The sequence below is a fragment of the Arachis hypogaea genome, chromosome 15, assembly GCF_003086295.3.
Source record: "Arachis hypogaea cultivar Tifrunner chromosome 15, arahy.Tifrunner.gnm2.J5K5, whole genome shotgun sequence".
In the NCBI taxonomy this organism is placed as follows: domain Eukaryota; kingdom Viridiplantae; phylum Streptophyta; class Magnoliopsida; order Fabales; family Fabaceae; genus Arachis; species Arachis hypogaea.
The window spans coordinates 17,973,825-17,987,293 of record NC_092050.1 but is presented as its reverse complement, the minus strand read 5'-3'; the positions used below and the strand labels follow the sequence as shown (position 1 = coordinate 17,987,293).

At 37.6% G+C, this 13,469-nt stretch overlaps 1 protein-coding gene across 1 annotated transcript; it reads right to left on the bottom strand.

Moving 5' to 3' along the window:
- Positions 1–279: 279 nt before the first annotated feature.
- Positions 280–805, bottom strand: LOC140179138 (uncharacterized). The gene is made up of 2 exons (XM_072217777.1): positions 417–805; positions 280–316 (listed from the first exon to the last, which is right to left on the bottom strand). Exons 1-2 carry the CDS (start codon positions 803–805, stop codon positions 280–282), a joined length of 426 nt encoding a protein of 141 aa, XP_072073878.1.
- Positions 806–13,469: the final 12,664 nt, after the last annotated feature.

The following is a 13,469-nucleotide window of genomic DNA, read 5'->3' as shown; positions in this document are numbered from 1 at the left end:
TTAAGTAGTCAATGTTAGCAAGATACTTTTGCGATTCGTTTTAGATCCACCCCTTTTATGCTCTTAAGTTTCGAGTAAGGTCGGACCATGATCTGCTTATAGAAGTTTTTATATTAGTTTGTACCTCGTCGCTTCATCTTCTGATTTTTGCGATTTTTCGAGCTTAAATTAGTGTGTTTGAAATGAAAAACTTTATGAGAAGATGAATTATCATTAATAGAAAATGATTTACATAAGTTTTGTTGCTACTAAGAGTTTTCTTTTAACCCTTAGCCCTCACTATGGTGCCTCGTTAAAATCCCCCTTCAGGAAAACCCTTTTCGGAAAAAAATATGAAGTTGAGAAAAAGAGTACACCAGGGAGCAATGTGCGCTTTCTAACTATAGTATATTTTTAGGTTACATGCGTGCCATGACCTTGGGAGCTCGTTTCCCTTTAAGTCGGACACTTTGTAGTAATCCTTTTCTAAGAATTTAGTGATCTTGTAAGATCCTTTCCAATTTGCAGCCAACTTTCTTTCACTCGACTTCTGTGTTCCGATGTCATTTCGTATTAATGGGAGGTCGTTTGTGGCAAAGCTTCTTTTGATGGCTTTCTTGTTGTACCTTAAGGCCATTCTTTGCTTCAAGGCTTCTTCCTTTATCCGAGCTTGTTCTCGAACTTCTGGGAGGATGTCAAGTTCTTCCGTTTGAGCTCGAATGTTTCCTACCTCATCATAGAATCTAACCCTTAGAGATTCTTTATTAACTTCTATAGGCATCATGGCTTCTATGCCGTAAGCAAGTTGGAAAGGAGATTCTTCCATTGTTGAGTAGAGAATTCTCTTATATGCCCACAAGACTTGAGAAATCTCATCTGTCCATGCTCCCTTTGCATCTTGTAGTCGACATTTTAACCAAGCCAGCACGACTTTATTTGCAGCTTCTTCTTATCCATTGGCTTGGGGTGATCTACCGACGTGAACTGGTGCTTAATATCGAGACTTGCCACCAAGCTTCTGAAGGTTGAGTCAGTGAACTGAGTTTCATTGTCCGTAGTGATAGAGTGTGGGACTCCAAACCAGGTGACAATGTTCTTGTAGAAGAATTTTTTTACTTCTTTGAGCTGTGATGGTTGCCAAAGGTTCTGCTTCAATCCACTTAGTGAAATAATCAATACCCACTATAAGGTACTTTACTTATCCAAAGGCCTATGGGAATGACCCGATGAGGTCTAAGCCCTATTTTGCAAATGGCCAAGGCGAGGTGATGCTGATGAGCTCTTCTAAGGGTGCCACGTGGAAGTTAGAAAGCTTTTGTCAAGACAGACACGTTTTAAAAAAGTTGACTGCCTCCCTTTGTAAGGTCGGCCAAAAGAAGCTAGCTCATATCACTTTTTTAGCTAGTGACCGTGCTTCTAGGTGGTTTTCACATATGCCGCTGTGGATTTCCTCTAAAACTTTAGTAGTCTTGGAGGTTGGGACACATTTTAATAGAGGTGTGGATATTCCTTTTCTATAGAGAATGTTGTGAACCAAGGTGTAGTTTTGTGCTTCCCTTATAAGCCTCCTTTCTTTCCTTTCCTCTTTGGGGATGACATCAAACTTAAGATATTCGATAATGGGAGTCATCCACCGTAAACTTAGATTGGATATGGCCTACCCGAATTGTCAACTTATTTAGTTACTGATGGTATGTGGAGAGTTTTCTGAATCAAGATTCTATTGTTGTCCCTAGCTTGGTGTTGGCTAATTTGGAAAGGGCATCAGCTCAGACATTGAATTTTTGAGCTATATGTCAGATTTTTGCTTTTGAAAATTAATTGTTCCCCTGTTTCTTTTAAGTATTTCTTCATGTTGGGATCTTTAGCTTGATAAGTACCATTAAGTTGTGAAATTATTACTTAAGAATCACTGAACACAATCAACTTTACTGTCTCGATCTCCTTAGCCAGTCTCAAGCCAGCAAGTAAGGCTTCATATTTGGTTTGATTGTTTAGAGGCTGAAAACTCGAATTTTAATGAAAGTTCTATCCGAGTTCCTTCTTCATTTTCTAGAATAACTCCTGCTCCACTTCTGGCTTTGTTGGATGATCCATCTACATATAAGTTCCATACTATAGGGCTTCCATGAACTTCAATGTATTCAGCCACAAAGTTGGCTAAATATTGAGATTTGATGGCTGTCTGACTTTCATACCTTAAGTCGAACTCGGATAGCTCTATTGCCCATTGTAGCATCCAGCATGTAGTATCCGTTTTTTGTAAGATGTGCTTCATAGGTTGATTAGTTCATACTTTTATAGTATGAGCTTGAAAAATAAGGTCGGAGCCTTCTGCAAGTGATAACAAGGGCATATGTGAACTTCTCTATCTTTTGATAGTTTAGCTCTGTCCCGTGTAAAGTATTACTGACAAAATAGATTGGTTATTATCCGTTCTCATCTTCTCAGACTAAAGCTGAGGCCATGGCTCTGTTTGCAACTGCTAAGTACAATACGAGCTCTTCCACTGAAACAGGTCGGTGAGGATTGGTGGTTGACTCAGAAAATTTTTGAAGTCTTGAAAGGCTTGTTCACATTCCTGAGTCTATCCAAATCGGCATCATTTCTTGAGTATTGAGAACAGGGGTAGACACTTCAGAGCTGATCCTGCCAAGAATCTGGATAAGACTTCTAGCCTTCCATTTAATTGTTGGACTTATTTGAGATAGGTCGAGATTTTCATCTCTAATATTGACTTGTATTTGTCCAGGTTGGCTTCAATACCCCTTTGGGTGAGCATAAAGCCTAAGAACTTCCTGGCTTCCACTGCGAAAGTACATTTTGAGGGATTTAATCTCAACTCATGCTTCCTTATTATGTTGAATACTTTGACTAAGTCGAACAAGAGGTTTACATCTTTCTTGGTCTTGACAAGCATGTCGCCTACGTATATTTCCATTAGTTTTCCAAGGTGAGATGAAAATACCTTGTTCATTAGTCATTGATACGTGGCTCCATTATTTTTTAATCCAAAAGGCATTACCACATAACAATAGTTAGCCTTTGGAGTGATGAAAGAGGTCTTCTCTTAGTCTGGCTTGTATGTCAAGATTTGATTGTAACCTGAATATGCATCCATGAAGGAAACGTATCAATATCCTGAAACTGAATCTACCAAGGCATCAATGCTTGGGAGGGGATATGGGTCTTTAGGACAAGCTTTATTGAGGTCGGTATAATTAACGTACATTCGCCAATTCCCATTTTGTTTTTTCATAAGTACTACAGTAGCCAGCCACAAAGAGTATTTTACCTCCCTTATGAACCCAACTTCTAGTAGAGTCTGGACTTGTTCTTCCGTGACTTGTGTTCTTTCAAGGCCGAGTTTCTATCACTTTTGTTGAATAGGTTGTGAGCCCGGGTAGATATCAAGTTTATGACACATAAGGTCGTAGTGTATCTCAAGCATATCAGAGGCTTTTCAGGTAAAGAGTTCGAAGTTTTGTTGTAAGAGCTTAATGAGGTTTGATTTTAATTCTTCACTCAGGTTGTCTCCTATATTTTTTATTTTTTTCACTTGATCTCTGATTTGAACTTCTTTAATTTTTTAACCAGGTTGTGATCGTAGTTCTTCTCATGTTTGAACACCGCCGAGCTCAATCATATTGACTTCTTTACCCTTCATGCTCCTTCGTAGGTTTAAGCTTTCATTATAATATTTTCTTGCCAATATTTGGTCTCCTTTTATAGTGGCAATTCCCTTGAAGTTGGAAACTTCATGCATAGGTGAGATGTGGAAATGATTGCAGCTAGTTGATTTAGAGTTATCTGACCTATTAAGGTGTTGTAGGCTGATGCCACGTCGATCACAATGTAGTCAATGCTTAAGATTCTTGATTTCATACCCTTACCAAAAATGGTATGCAATGAGATAAAACCAAGAGGTCAGATGGGCGTATTGCCTAACCCAAAGAGGTTATCTGAAAAAGCCTGATGAGAGAAAATTTTTGCGTGATCTAGAAATTTGCGGATAAATCCTCGTTGCAGGTATAGTTTCTAAACCTTCAAAAGTCCTTTCATACAAACGTTTTGGTTGTCACAAGTAACAAACCCCTTTTAAAATTGATAACCGAGTATTTAAACCTCGGGTCGTCTTCTCAAGGAATTGCAGGGAGGTATGTTCTTATTATTAGTTATGAGTTTGTAAATTAGGGGTTTTAGAAATTAGGGAGCAGTATGTTGCATAAGAAGAATAAAATAAATAAATAACTATAAAATAAACTCTTGGAAAGGATGAAAACAGGAAGTCCTATCCTGGTTATCCTTATCAATTGTAATGAGAATTGAATTTTTCTCCCACTTTGTTGACCTCTAACTATGAAGGTAAGTTAAGTGGATGAATTAATTTTTATTCCTCAGGTCCTAGTCTTTCCTTGGGAAAGGTTAGAGTTATTGGAACTCGAATTAATTCTTGAAGAATTCCAATTTTCAATCAACAATGAGTTTGATAACTCAAGTGTTTCCAATGATTCAACCAAAGCCAAAACTACATCTACTCCTAAAATTGTGAATATGAAAGCTTGATGATGAATGGATGCATTTCCCCACTTTATATCCTCTAATATGTGTTTTCTGGGCCGCAAACTAGGTCAGAAACAGCCCAAAATTCGCTGGTTGCGAATTCAAACACGCTGGTTTTTCGTCACTGCAACACGGCCGCATGGAGCACGCGGTCGCGTCGCTTAGCGTCAGGGAAACTATGACCTATTATATATCAAATTGAAGCCCCGGACGTTAGCTTTCCAACGCAACTAGAACCGCATCATTTGGACCTCTGTAGCTAAAGTTATAGCCGTTTGAGTGCGAAGAGGTCAGGCTAGACAGCTTAGCAGTTTCTCCAACTTCTTGTATTCCTTCCACTTTTGCATGCTTCCTTTCCATCCTCTGAGCCATTCCTGCCCTGTAATCTCTGAAAATACTTAACACACATATCAAGGCATCTAATGGTGATAAGAGAGGATTAATATTAGCAATATAAAGGCCAAAGAAGCATGTTTTCAATCAAAGCACATAATTAGGAAGGCAAATGTAAAACCATGCAAATAGTATGAATAAGTGGGTAAAGAGTTAATAAAAATCACTCAATTGAGCACAAGATAAACCATAAAATAGTGGTTTATCAACCTCCCCACACTTAAACACTAGCATGTCCCCATGCTAAGCTCAAGAGAAACTATAAAGATGAAAAGGGATGGTAGAATGTATGAAATGCAACCTATAAATGCAACTACATGCAAAAATATTTCTACCTACTTGGTTAGAAGTAAATAAGCTTTTCAAGACAAACATAAATCAGACTTCACTAATTCAAATTATACAATAAAAGACAAGTAAACTTGTAAGAAGATAGCTCATGAAAGCAGGGAACATAGAACCAAGCATTGAACCCTCACTGGTAGTGTATATCACTCTAGTCTCTCAAGTGTCTAGGGTAATTCACTCTACTCATCTCTAATCATGCTTTCTAAACCTTGTTCTTCATCTAACCAATCAACAAATATTTAGCATACAAATGCAAACATCATGAGGTCTTTTTCAAGGTTGTAATGGGGCTAAGGTAAAGGTAAGGATATATATATGGGGCTAAGTGAGCTTTATAAATTGAATCTTTAATTAACCTAAGCTTTCACCTAATATACATATACTCTATATAACTTTAGTTCATGCCTAGCTACCCAAAATTCCCATTTTTACATCACATACTCATGTATCAACTTTTTCTTTTTAATTAATCACATGTGCATTGACTTTTTTATTAACTTAACATTGGGGTAATTTTGTCCCCTTATTTATTTATTTATATTATATATATATTTTTTCTTTTTTTTCTTTTTTTTTTTTGAATCATAAAAGCAAACATAACTTATCAATGCACATGGATTCTCCATTATTTTTCTATTTTGGTTTTTTATGAGTAGGTTCCCAAATTCCCAATATTCAAATAAATTAGAAACATGATACATTCCCTTATTAACCCATGTTCCCATAATTTTCCCACACTTAGTTGATACACAATCTCTATCTTAAGCTAACCAAAGATTCAATTGGGATAATTAATTTGTTTTCCGCTTAAGGCTAGTGATGTGGTAAAATATAGAATAAATGGGGATTAAAAAGGCTCAAAGTGGCTGACAAGGGTGATTTAAAGGGTAGGCTTATTTGGGATAAGTGGGCTAAAATCAAACAATAGCCTCAATCATATGCAAGCATGTAAATACACTAAATAATGGACATATAGAATGGAACAAAGCAAAGATTGCAATTATAGAGAAGAAAACATACAAGAATAAAAATTTTATGGTTAAATAATGTAACCATGTAAATAAGCTCAAAATCTCACAGGTTGTGTGTTCTTTGGCTCAAAAACCATGTTCCAAATACAACTTCAAACAAATTTAACAAAAAAATTTTCAATTTAAATTAGTGAAATACTATAAAAATTTCTTGAAAAAGAAAATATTACTTCAACCAAGTAGTAACTAAATGCATAAAATCAAATAAACATGCAATCAAATATGCAAATGCAACAACTAACAAGAAAAATAAACCATTGGTGTTGAGATAGAAGAGTAGCTAACCCATGGAGATCGGTATCGACCTCCCCACACTTAAAGATTGCACCGTCCTCGGTACATGCTGAGATGTGCAGGTGGACGGGTTGCTCCAACTGACGTTTGTAGATGGAGGTGCCTGAGTTGGAGATCTCTTGGTTCCTTTCCTTGCTGGTGTCTTGTCAGTGGCCTTCTCTTTTTCTTCCTTGGTACCCATGCCTAAGGAAGAAGAAAAAGGAAGAGTGTAAAATATAGAAAGCTAAGACTGGAAGGGAGGAAATTCCAAGTGATAAGGAATGCCAAAGGAAAGATGATAGCCCAACTACATGGTAGCTACAACATGTAGGAAAGACAACAATAAAGATCAAAAAGGGACAATTCAAAATAATAAGATGCAAGAGGATAAAAACATGCAAATAATAGGCATGAGAAGCATAGCTCAAGCATAAATGTGCCAATATTAAAGAGCATGAGTAATGATGACAATTGTGAATGATAATCTTAAATACATTGGGTGTGCAAGTTAAAAATAGGGATGAAAATAATGTAACCCAAATGTATATGAGAGTCATAAGTAAATGTCAATTGTCAAATCTTTCCTCAGAATAGCCACATGCTCAAATAAATTAAGGCACTTATCCAAATAAAACTCCAACACCAACATAAAAATGCATGAAAAAGAATTGAAAAAGAAAAAGGAAAGAACAAATAAATGCATTAAATTAAAGGGAAGAAGAAGAGAATGAAAGAAGAAAGAAGAAAGAAGAAGAAAGAAATTAGGATTTGGGGAAGAAAAGATAAGATATTTTTGGCTAATTTAGATAAGCTGTACGGCGCAAGCGACGCGGACGCGTGACTTGCACTTTTAAGTTAATCGACGCGGTCGCGTCGGTCACACGGTCGCGTGACACGTTTTATGCTACTGGCACGAGGGCAGCCTCACGCTCGCACAACTCTCTGTTCAAAAAACATTAATTGCCAAATATTGGGTGACGCGATCACGTGGATGGCCATTTTTGGAAAATGACGCGGCCGCGTGGAGCACGCGTTCGTGTCAGAGGGCTTGGGCTTCCAGCACAAGTCCAGCCCAATTCCAGCTCAACTTTCGGCCATACACCCTTGTTACGTCGATTTTCATGGCATGCGGCCGCGTGGGTGACGCGGTCGCGTGGGAGGCCAAAGTTCCCACATGACGCTGTCGCGTGAGCGACGCGGTCGCGTGGGGTCAAATTATGCTAAAGGCGCGCCTCCAGCCACGCTTTCGCGTGACTCTCTGTTCAATTCTTTTCTCCCCAACGCACTAGTGATGCGAACGCATCAGCGACGCTGCCACGTCGCGTGCGTGCTTTTTTTTTTAATGCAATATGCAGAATGCAATGCTTAATGTGAATGCTATGAAAACTTCCAGGTTCAATGAAAATTAAAATAAAATAAAAACAAACAACATGAAATAAAATTGAAAAAGAAACGATCATACCATGGTGGGTTGTCTCCCACCTAGCACTTTTAGTTAAAGTCCTTAAGTTGGACATTTGGTGAGCTCCCTGTTATGGTGGCTTGTGCTTGAACTCATCCAGGAATCTCCACCAATGTTTGTGATTCCAGTAACCTCCGGGGTCCCAAACTAGGCACAGAAAGCCTTCAAGTAAGTTAAAACAAGTTACAAGGCCCCAAGAGTGTTGATTGCCAGAATGAATTCTGGGGTCCCAAATCTTGCTTTTGCACCCGTCTTCAAGTTGATTATCATGATTCCATCCGGGTGATTCAGTTTTAGAATTCTCACTGAAGCGTCCAAACAACTTTCTAGACCCATTCAATTGAGCTCTACACCACCCTTTGCGTTTAAACTTAAAGCTTCCAACCATAATGAACTTTGCAGGACAGTTCTTACCACTGACCATCTTCCTCTTACTCTTAATGCCACAAAGAGTTCTAAGTTGACCATCCATCTCCAGTAGCCCATATTCAAGTGGAATTAGAAAGCTAAGGGATATGAATTTTACCCACTTGAATGTTGTGAAGGATGATGGCAACTTAGGGGGAGGTATTTTTAATGAAATTGCAAGCTCCACTCCCTTGTGCTGTTCTCTGATAATTACCACCTCTTTGCAAGCTTCTTCAATTTCAACCTCTTCCTCTTGGTAGCTTTCTTCCAATTCAATCTTCTCTTCATTGCTTTCCAAGGGCATGGGAGGTTGTGCTTCTTCTTCTTGAATCTCCATCTCTTAATCAACCTCTTCCAAGTCTTCAACTGTGATATGCCTTGGAGGTTGTACGCTCTCTTCAACATCAATTTCAAACGTCTTGGAAGGAAGCTCTATGACTTGAGTTTCCCATGGAGGTTCTGCATCTCCTAAGTCTTCAACCACTTCTTCCTCTGCAACTATTATGGCTTCCTCCACTTGTTCCAATACAAAGCCATGTTCCTCATTGTCCACCGAAGTTTTTAGTGTCTCCTTCATGCTTTGCTTTTCTTTTGATTCTCCACATGTAGCCATGGGAGTTCTTTGAGTGCTCAGATATTGGGAAGCTATTATATTTACTAACTCGCCAAAGGTGGCCGCAAAATTTTGCACACTCTTATTCATCCTTTCTTGCCTTTGAAGAATAACATGAAGTCTGTCATTCATTGGAGGTTGGGGTGGATATGAGGATTCATTGGTTGGGAAAGAGGGTTCATAATAGGAAGGTGGTTCATCTTGATAATGATATGGAGATGGTGAATATTGAAGTGGTGGTTCTTGTGAGTAATTGGGTTGGAATTGGGGTGGTTCTATATATGGTTCATATGGCTCATAAGGTGGTTGGTATGGTGGTTGAGGGTTAGGGTCATATGGAGGTGAATGGCGGAAAGGGGCTTGTGAGTATGGTGGTCCAAAGTCATGTTGAGGAGAGGATTCATAGGCATATGGTGGTGGTTGTTGATAGTCCATTAGAGGTGGTTGTTGCCATGAGGGTTGATCAAATCCTTGTGGCTCTTCCCATCTTTGATTGTTCCATCCTTGATGCCTGTTCTCATTGTAATTTCTTCTTCCTGCAACATTATTGTAACCAGACTCATAGCCAAAGGGGTGAGAGTTCATAGTAACAAATAAAACGAAAATAAAAACAAATTGAAATTAAAAGGTTATTAAATTTTGAATTTGAAATTTGAAAAAAAAAATTAATTTGAATTTTGAAATTTGATTTTTGAAATAAGATAAGATAAGATAAAAATTTTAAAATAAAAACTAATAACCTCTTAATTTACGAAAAAGCAAAAAAATTAAAATAAAATTAAAAATAAATCAATAAGCAAAAGAAAATATTTACAATAACCAATAATAAGGCACACGTTTACAATTCCCCGGCAACGGCGCCATTTTGATGAGAGAAAACTTTTGCGTGGTCTAGAAATTTACGGATAAATCCTCGTTGCAAGTATAGTTTCTAAACCTTCAAAAGTCCTTTCATACAAACGTTTTGGTTGTCACAAGTAACAAACCCCTTTTAAAATTGATAACCGAGTATTTAAACCTCGGGTGGTCTTCTCAAGGAATTGCAGGGAGGTATGTTCTTATTATTGGTTATGAGTTTGTAAATTAGGGGTTTTTAGAAATTAGGGAGCAGTATGTTGCATAAGAAGAATAAAATAAATAAATAACTATAAAATAAACTCTTGGCAAGGATGAAAACAGGAAGTCCTATCCTGGTTATCCTTATCAATTGTAATGAGAATTGGATTTTTCTTCCACTTTGTTGGCCTCTAACTATGAAGGTAAGTTAAGTGGATGAATTAATTTTTATTCCTCAGGTCCTAGTCTTGGGAAAGGCTAGAGTTATTGGAACTCGAATTAATTCTTGAAGAATTCCAATTTTCAATCAACAATGAGTTTGATAACTCAAGTGTTTCCAATGATTCAACCAAAGCCAAAAGGGAAGAAAGTCTACTTGAATGAAAATAACTTGGATAAACACAGAGCATTAATAAATTAAAGAGAGCAATCATAAGTCTGAAATACCTCAAATTATATTAAATAAAATATTCAAATCATAACATAGAAAAGTTCATAAATTAAATTGGGAAAATAAATAAAAATAAAGAACCTGGGATTGAGAGTCACTCCTAAAACTAAGAGAGGTCCTAAATCCTAAATCTTAAGAGAGAGGAGAGAACCTCTCTCTCTAAAAACTACATCTACTCCTAAAATTGTGAATATGAAAGCTTGATGATGAATAGATGCATTCTCCCACTTTATAGCCTCTAATCTGTGTTTTCTGGGCCACAAACTGGGTCAGAAATAGCCCAAAATTTGCTGTTTGTGAATTCAAACACGCTGGTTTTTCGTCACTGCGACGCGGCCGCATGAGCACGCGGTCGCGTCGCCTAGCGTCAGAGCAAATATGGCATATTATATATTAAATAGAAGCCCCGGACGTTAGCTTTTCAACGCAACTAGAACCACGTCGTTTGGACCTCTGTAGCTAAAGTTATAGCCGTTTGAGTGCAAAGAGGTCAGGCTGGACAGCTTAGCAGTTTCTCCAACTTCTTATATTCCTTCCACTTTTGCATGCTTCCTTTCCATCCTCTGAGCCATTCCTGCCCTGTAATCTCTGAAAACACTTAACACACATATCAAGGCATCTAATGGTGATAAGAGAGGATTAATATTAGCAATATAAAGGCCAAAGAAGCATGTTTTCAATCAAAGCACATAATTAGGAAGGCAAATGTAAAACCATGCAAATAGTATGAATAAGTGGGTAAAGAGTTGATAAAAATCACTCAATTGAGCACAAGATAAACCATAAAATAGTGATTTATCAAAGCCCTGAGATCTTTTTTGTCTAACCCGAGCTTGTCGAAGGTAGGTTTAAATAATATATCGGCCGAACTCCTATAATCTACTAGAATTCTACGAAAGTTTGTATTGGCAAATATTATAGGTAGCGTTTGGTGGAGAGACAGAGACGGAAAGACTGAGACTGAGAGACAGAGACTAAGAGACAGAGATTGAAATAAATCTCAGTATTCTGTTTGGTGCAAAATGGGAGACAGGAATTGAAACAAGAATAAAACTCTAATTTAATTTGCACAAAGGGTAAAATTGAAATTAATTAATTGAAATGAAAGTATTTTAGGTATAAAATGTTATTAAAGTTTCAGTCTCCATCTCTAAAAATTTCAGTCCCCTGTGTCCCTACTTTTTAGAGGTACTGAAATACTGAAATTTTAGAGACAGAGACAGAAATTTTAGTACCAGTCTCTGAACTAACAAACACGATACTGAGTCTCAGTCTCTCAGTCTCTGTCTCAGTACCTCAAAACAAACGCTACCATAGTGATCACAATAGGATCGTCATGACCAGGAGTCACCCCTTGGGTGTCTTTCTTAGTGAACGAGATTGTAGGTAAGTCGGGAACTTCATTTTTCTCACCGACTTGGTAGATTTATGTTGAGTTTGAAAAACTAATCATTTATTAAAGTGATGAACAAACATTATAGAAAATTATCAATTATTTGTGTAATCTATTTGGTTTAGTGTGCAGGAAAATTAAGTCAATAAATATGGCCCAAGAAACAAATCATCAAGCCCACACACATCTTGGTCCATTGTAACTAAAACCCAATGAAAGAAAAGAAAGATAAATGGCCCAGAATACACAATTAAAGATCAATGGACAAATACCTCTACCACAAATGTTTTTCATCCAAAACAAATGGGGCTTTGAGTAAAACAATTGAAATTAAACAAGCCCAAACAAAGATCCAAGCCCATTTGAAAAAACCTCCAGGGCACCACCTTCAGAAACTTGAACCCTAAGTTCATTTCAATTAAATTTCTTGTAGCTTCCACCGAAAGCCAAACTCTCTCTTCTCTCTCCTCCCTCTTTCTCATCTATCACGTCATTCTCTGATCAAAGAAGAAAGAAAGAATAGGAAAGTCTGGTGCTAGGGGTCGGTAAAGAACAAAAAGCTTGTTGCCAAGTTTAAGCAAGTTTTTGAGCTACAACAAAAAGGAAGATTGCATCCGGTCAGAGAATCTTCAAAAGGTGATTTTCTCATTTGAGCTACACCAACGCACCTTGAAGAAATCTGTCAAGACTCAAGCACAGATCAAGCAACCATGGAGAAGTGAGGTCAAACTTGTTCAGAAGCTCATCCACGGTCCAAATTCAAACTTGGGGCCAAAGAAATCATACACGGTCAAGATTGAAGGAACTTGAAGAAAAAGGATAAGAGAGATTGGGTAAGTTGCATGCAAAAGATTCGGCCTTCTCTCTCATCATTGACGAAGCCGCTGTAAGCTCTGAGAATGGAGAAGAAAACAGTTTCAAATTTGAACTTGTTTCAACCTTGGAAGCTTCAATCTTCTATAATAAGGGTGAACAGCCAAGAGTTGAAGGCAAGAGAGAAAAATAGAGCACTGAGTTCGATTCTCATAGCTACCTGAGCTGTTCTAAGTTCTTCTCCTTCATAGTTTTCATGTTGTATTTCTTTTTCTCAGTTTAGTCTATCTGAGTCTCATTGAAAAAGGCAAACATGGTGAGGTTTGAAAAAAAAACCAATGAGAGATAAAAGGCAGTAAGTTAAAATTGGAGAAAAATCCATATAATGTCTCAGATTTTCTTTGTACGTCTTTCTATTTTGTGTCATGATCCTGTGGGGATTTTCTTACAAGTTGGGTTAGCACTTGGCTGTTGAAAGCTAGGTTGAGTCCTAGTCAAATTCAGATTGGGTTAGAATTTGGATTTGTCCTAGATAGGATTGGGTAGATCCTAGGGAGAAATTGGTGACTGTAATCCATTGAATGATAGTGAAATTTGGTCACATTTGTAATGGAGACTGGATGTAGGCTACATTACACTGAGTAGCTGAACCAGGATACATCTGTGTGCAATTCTCTTTTCTCTAC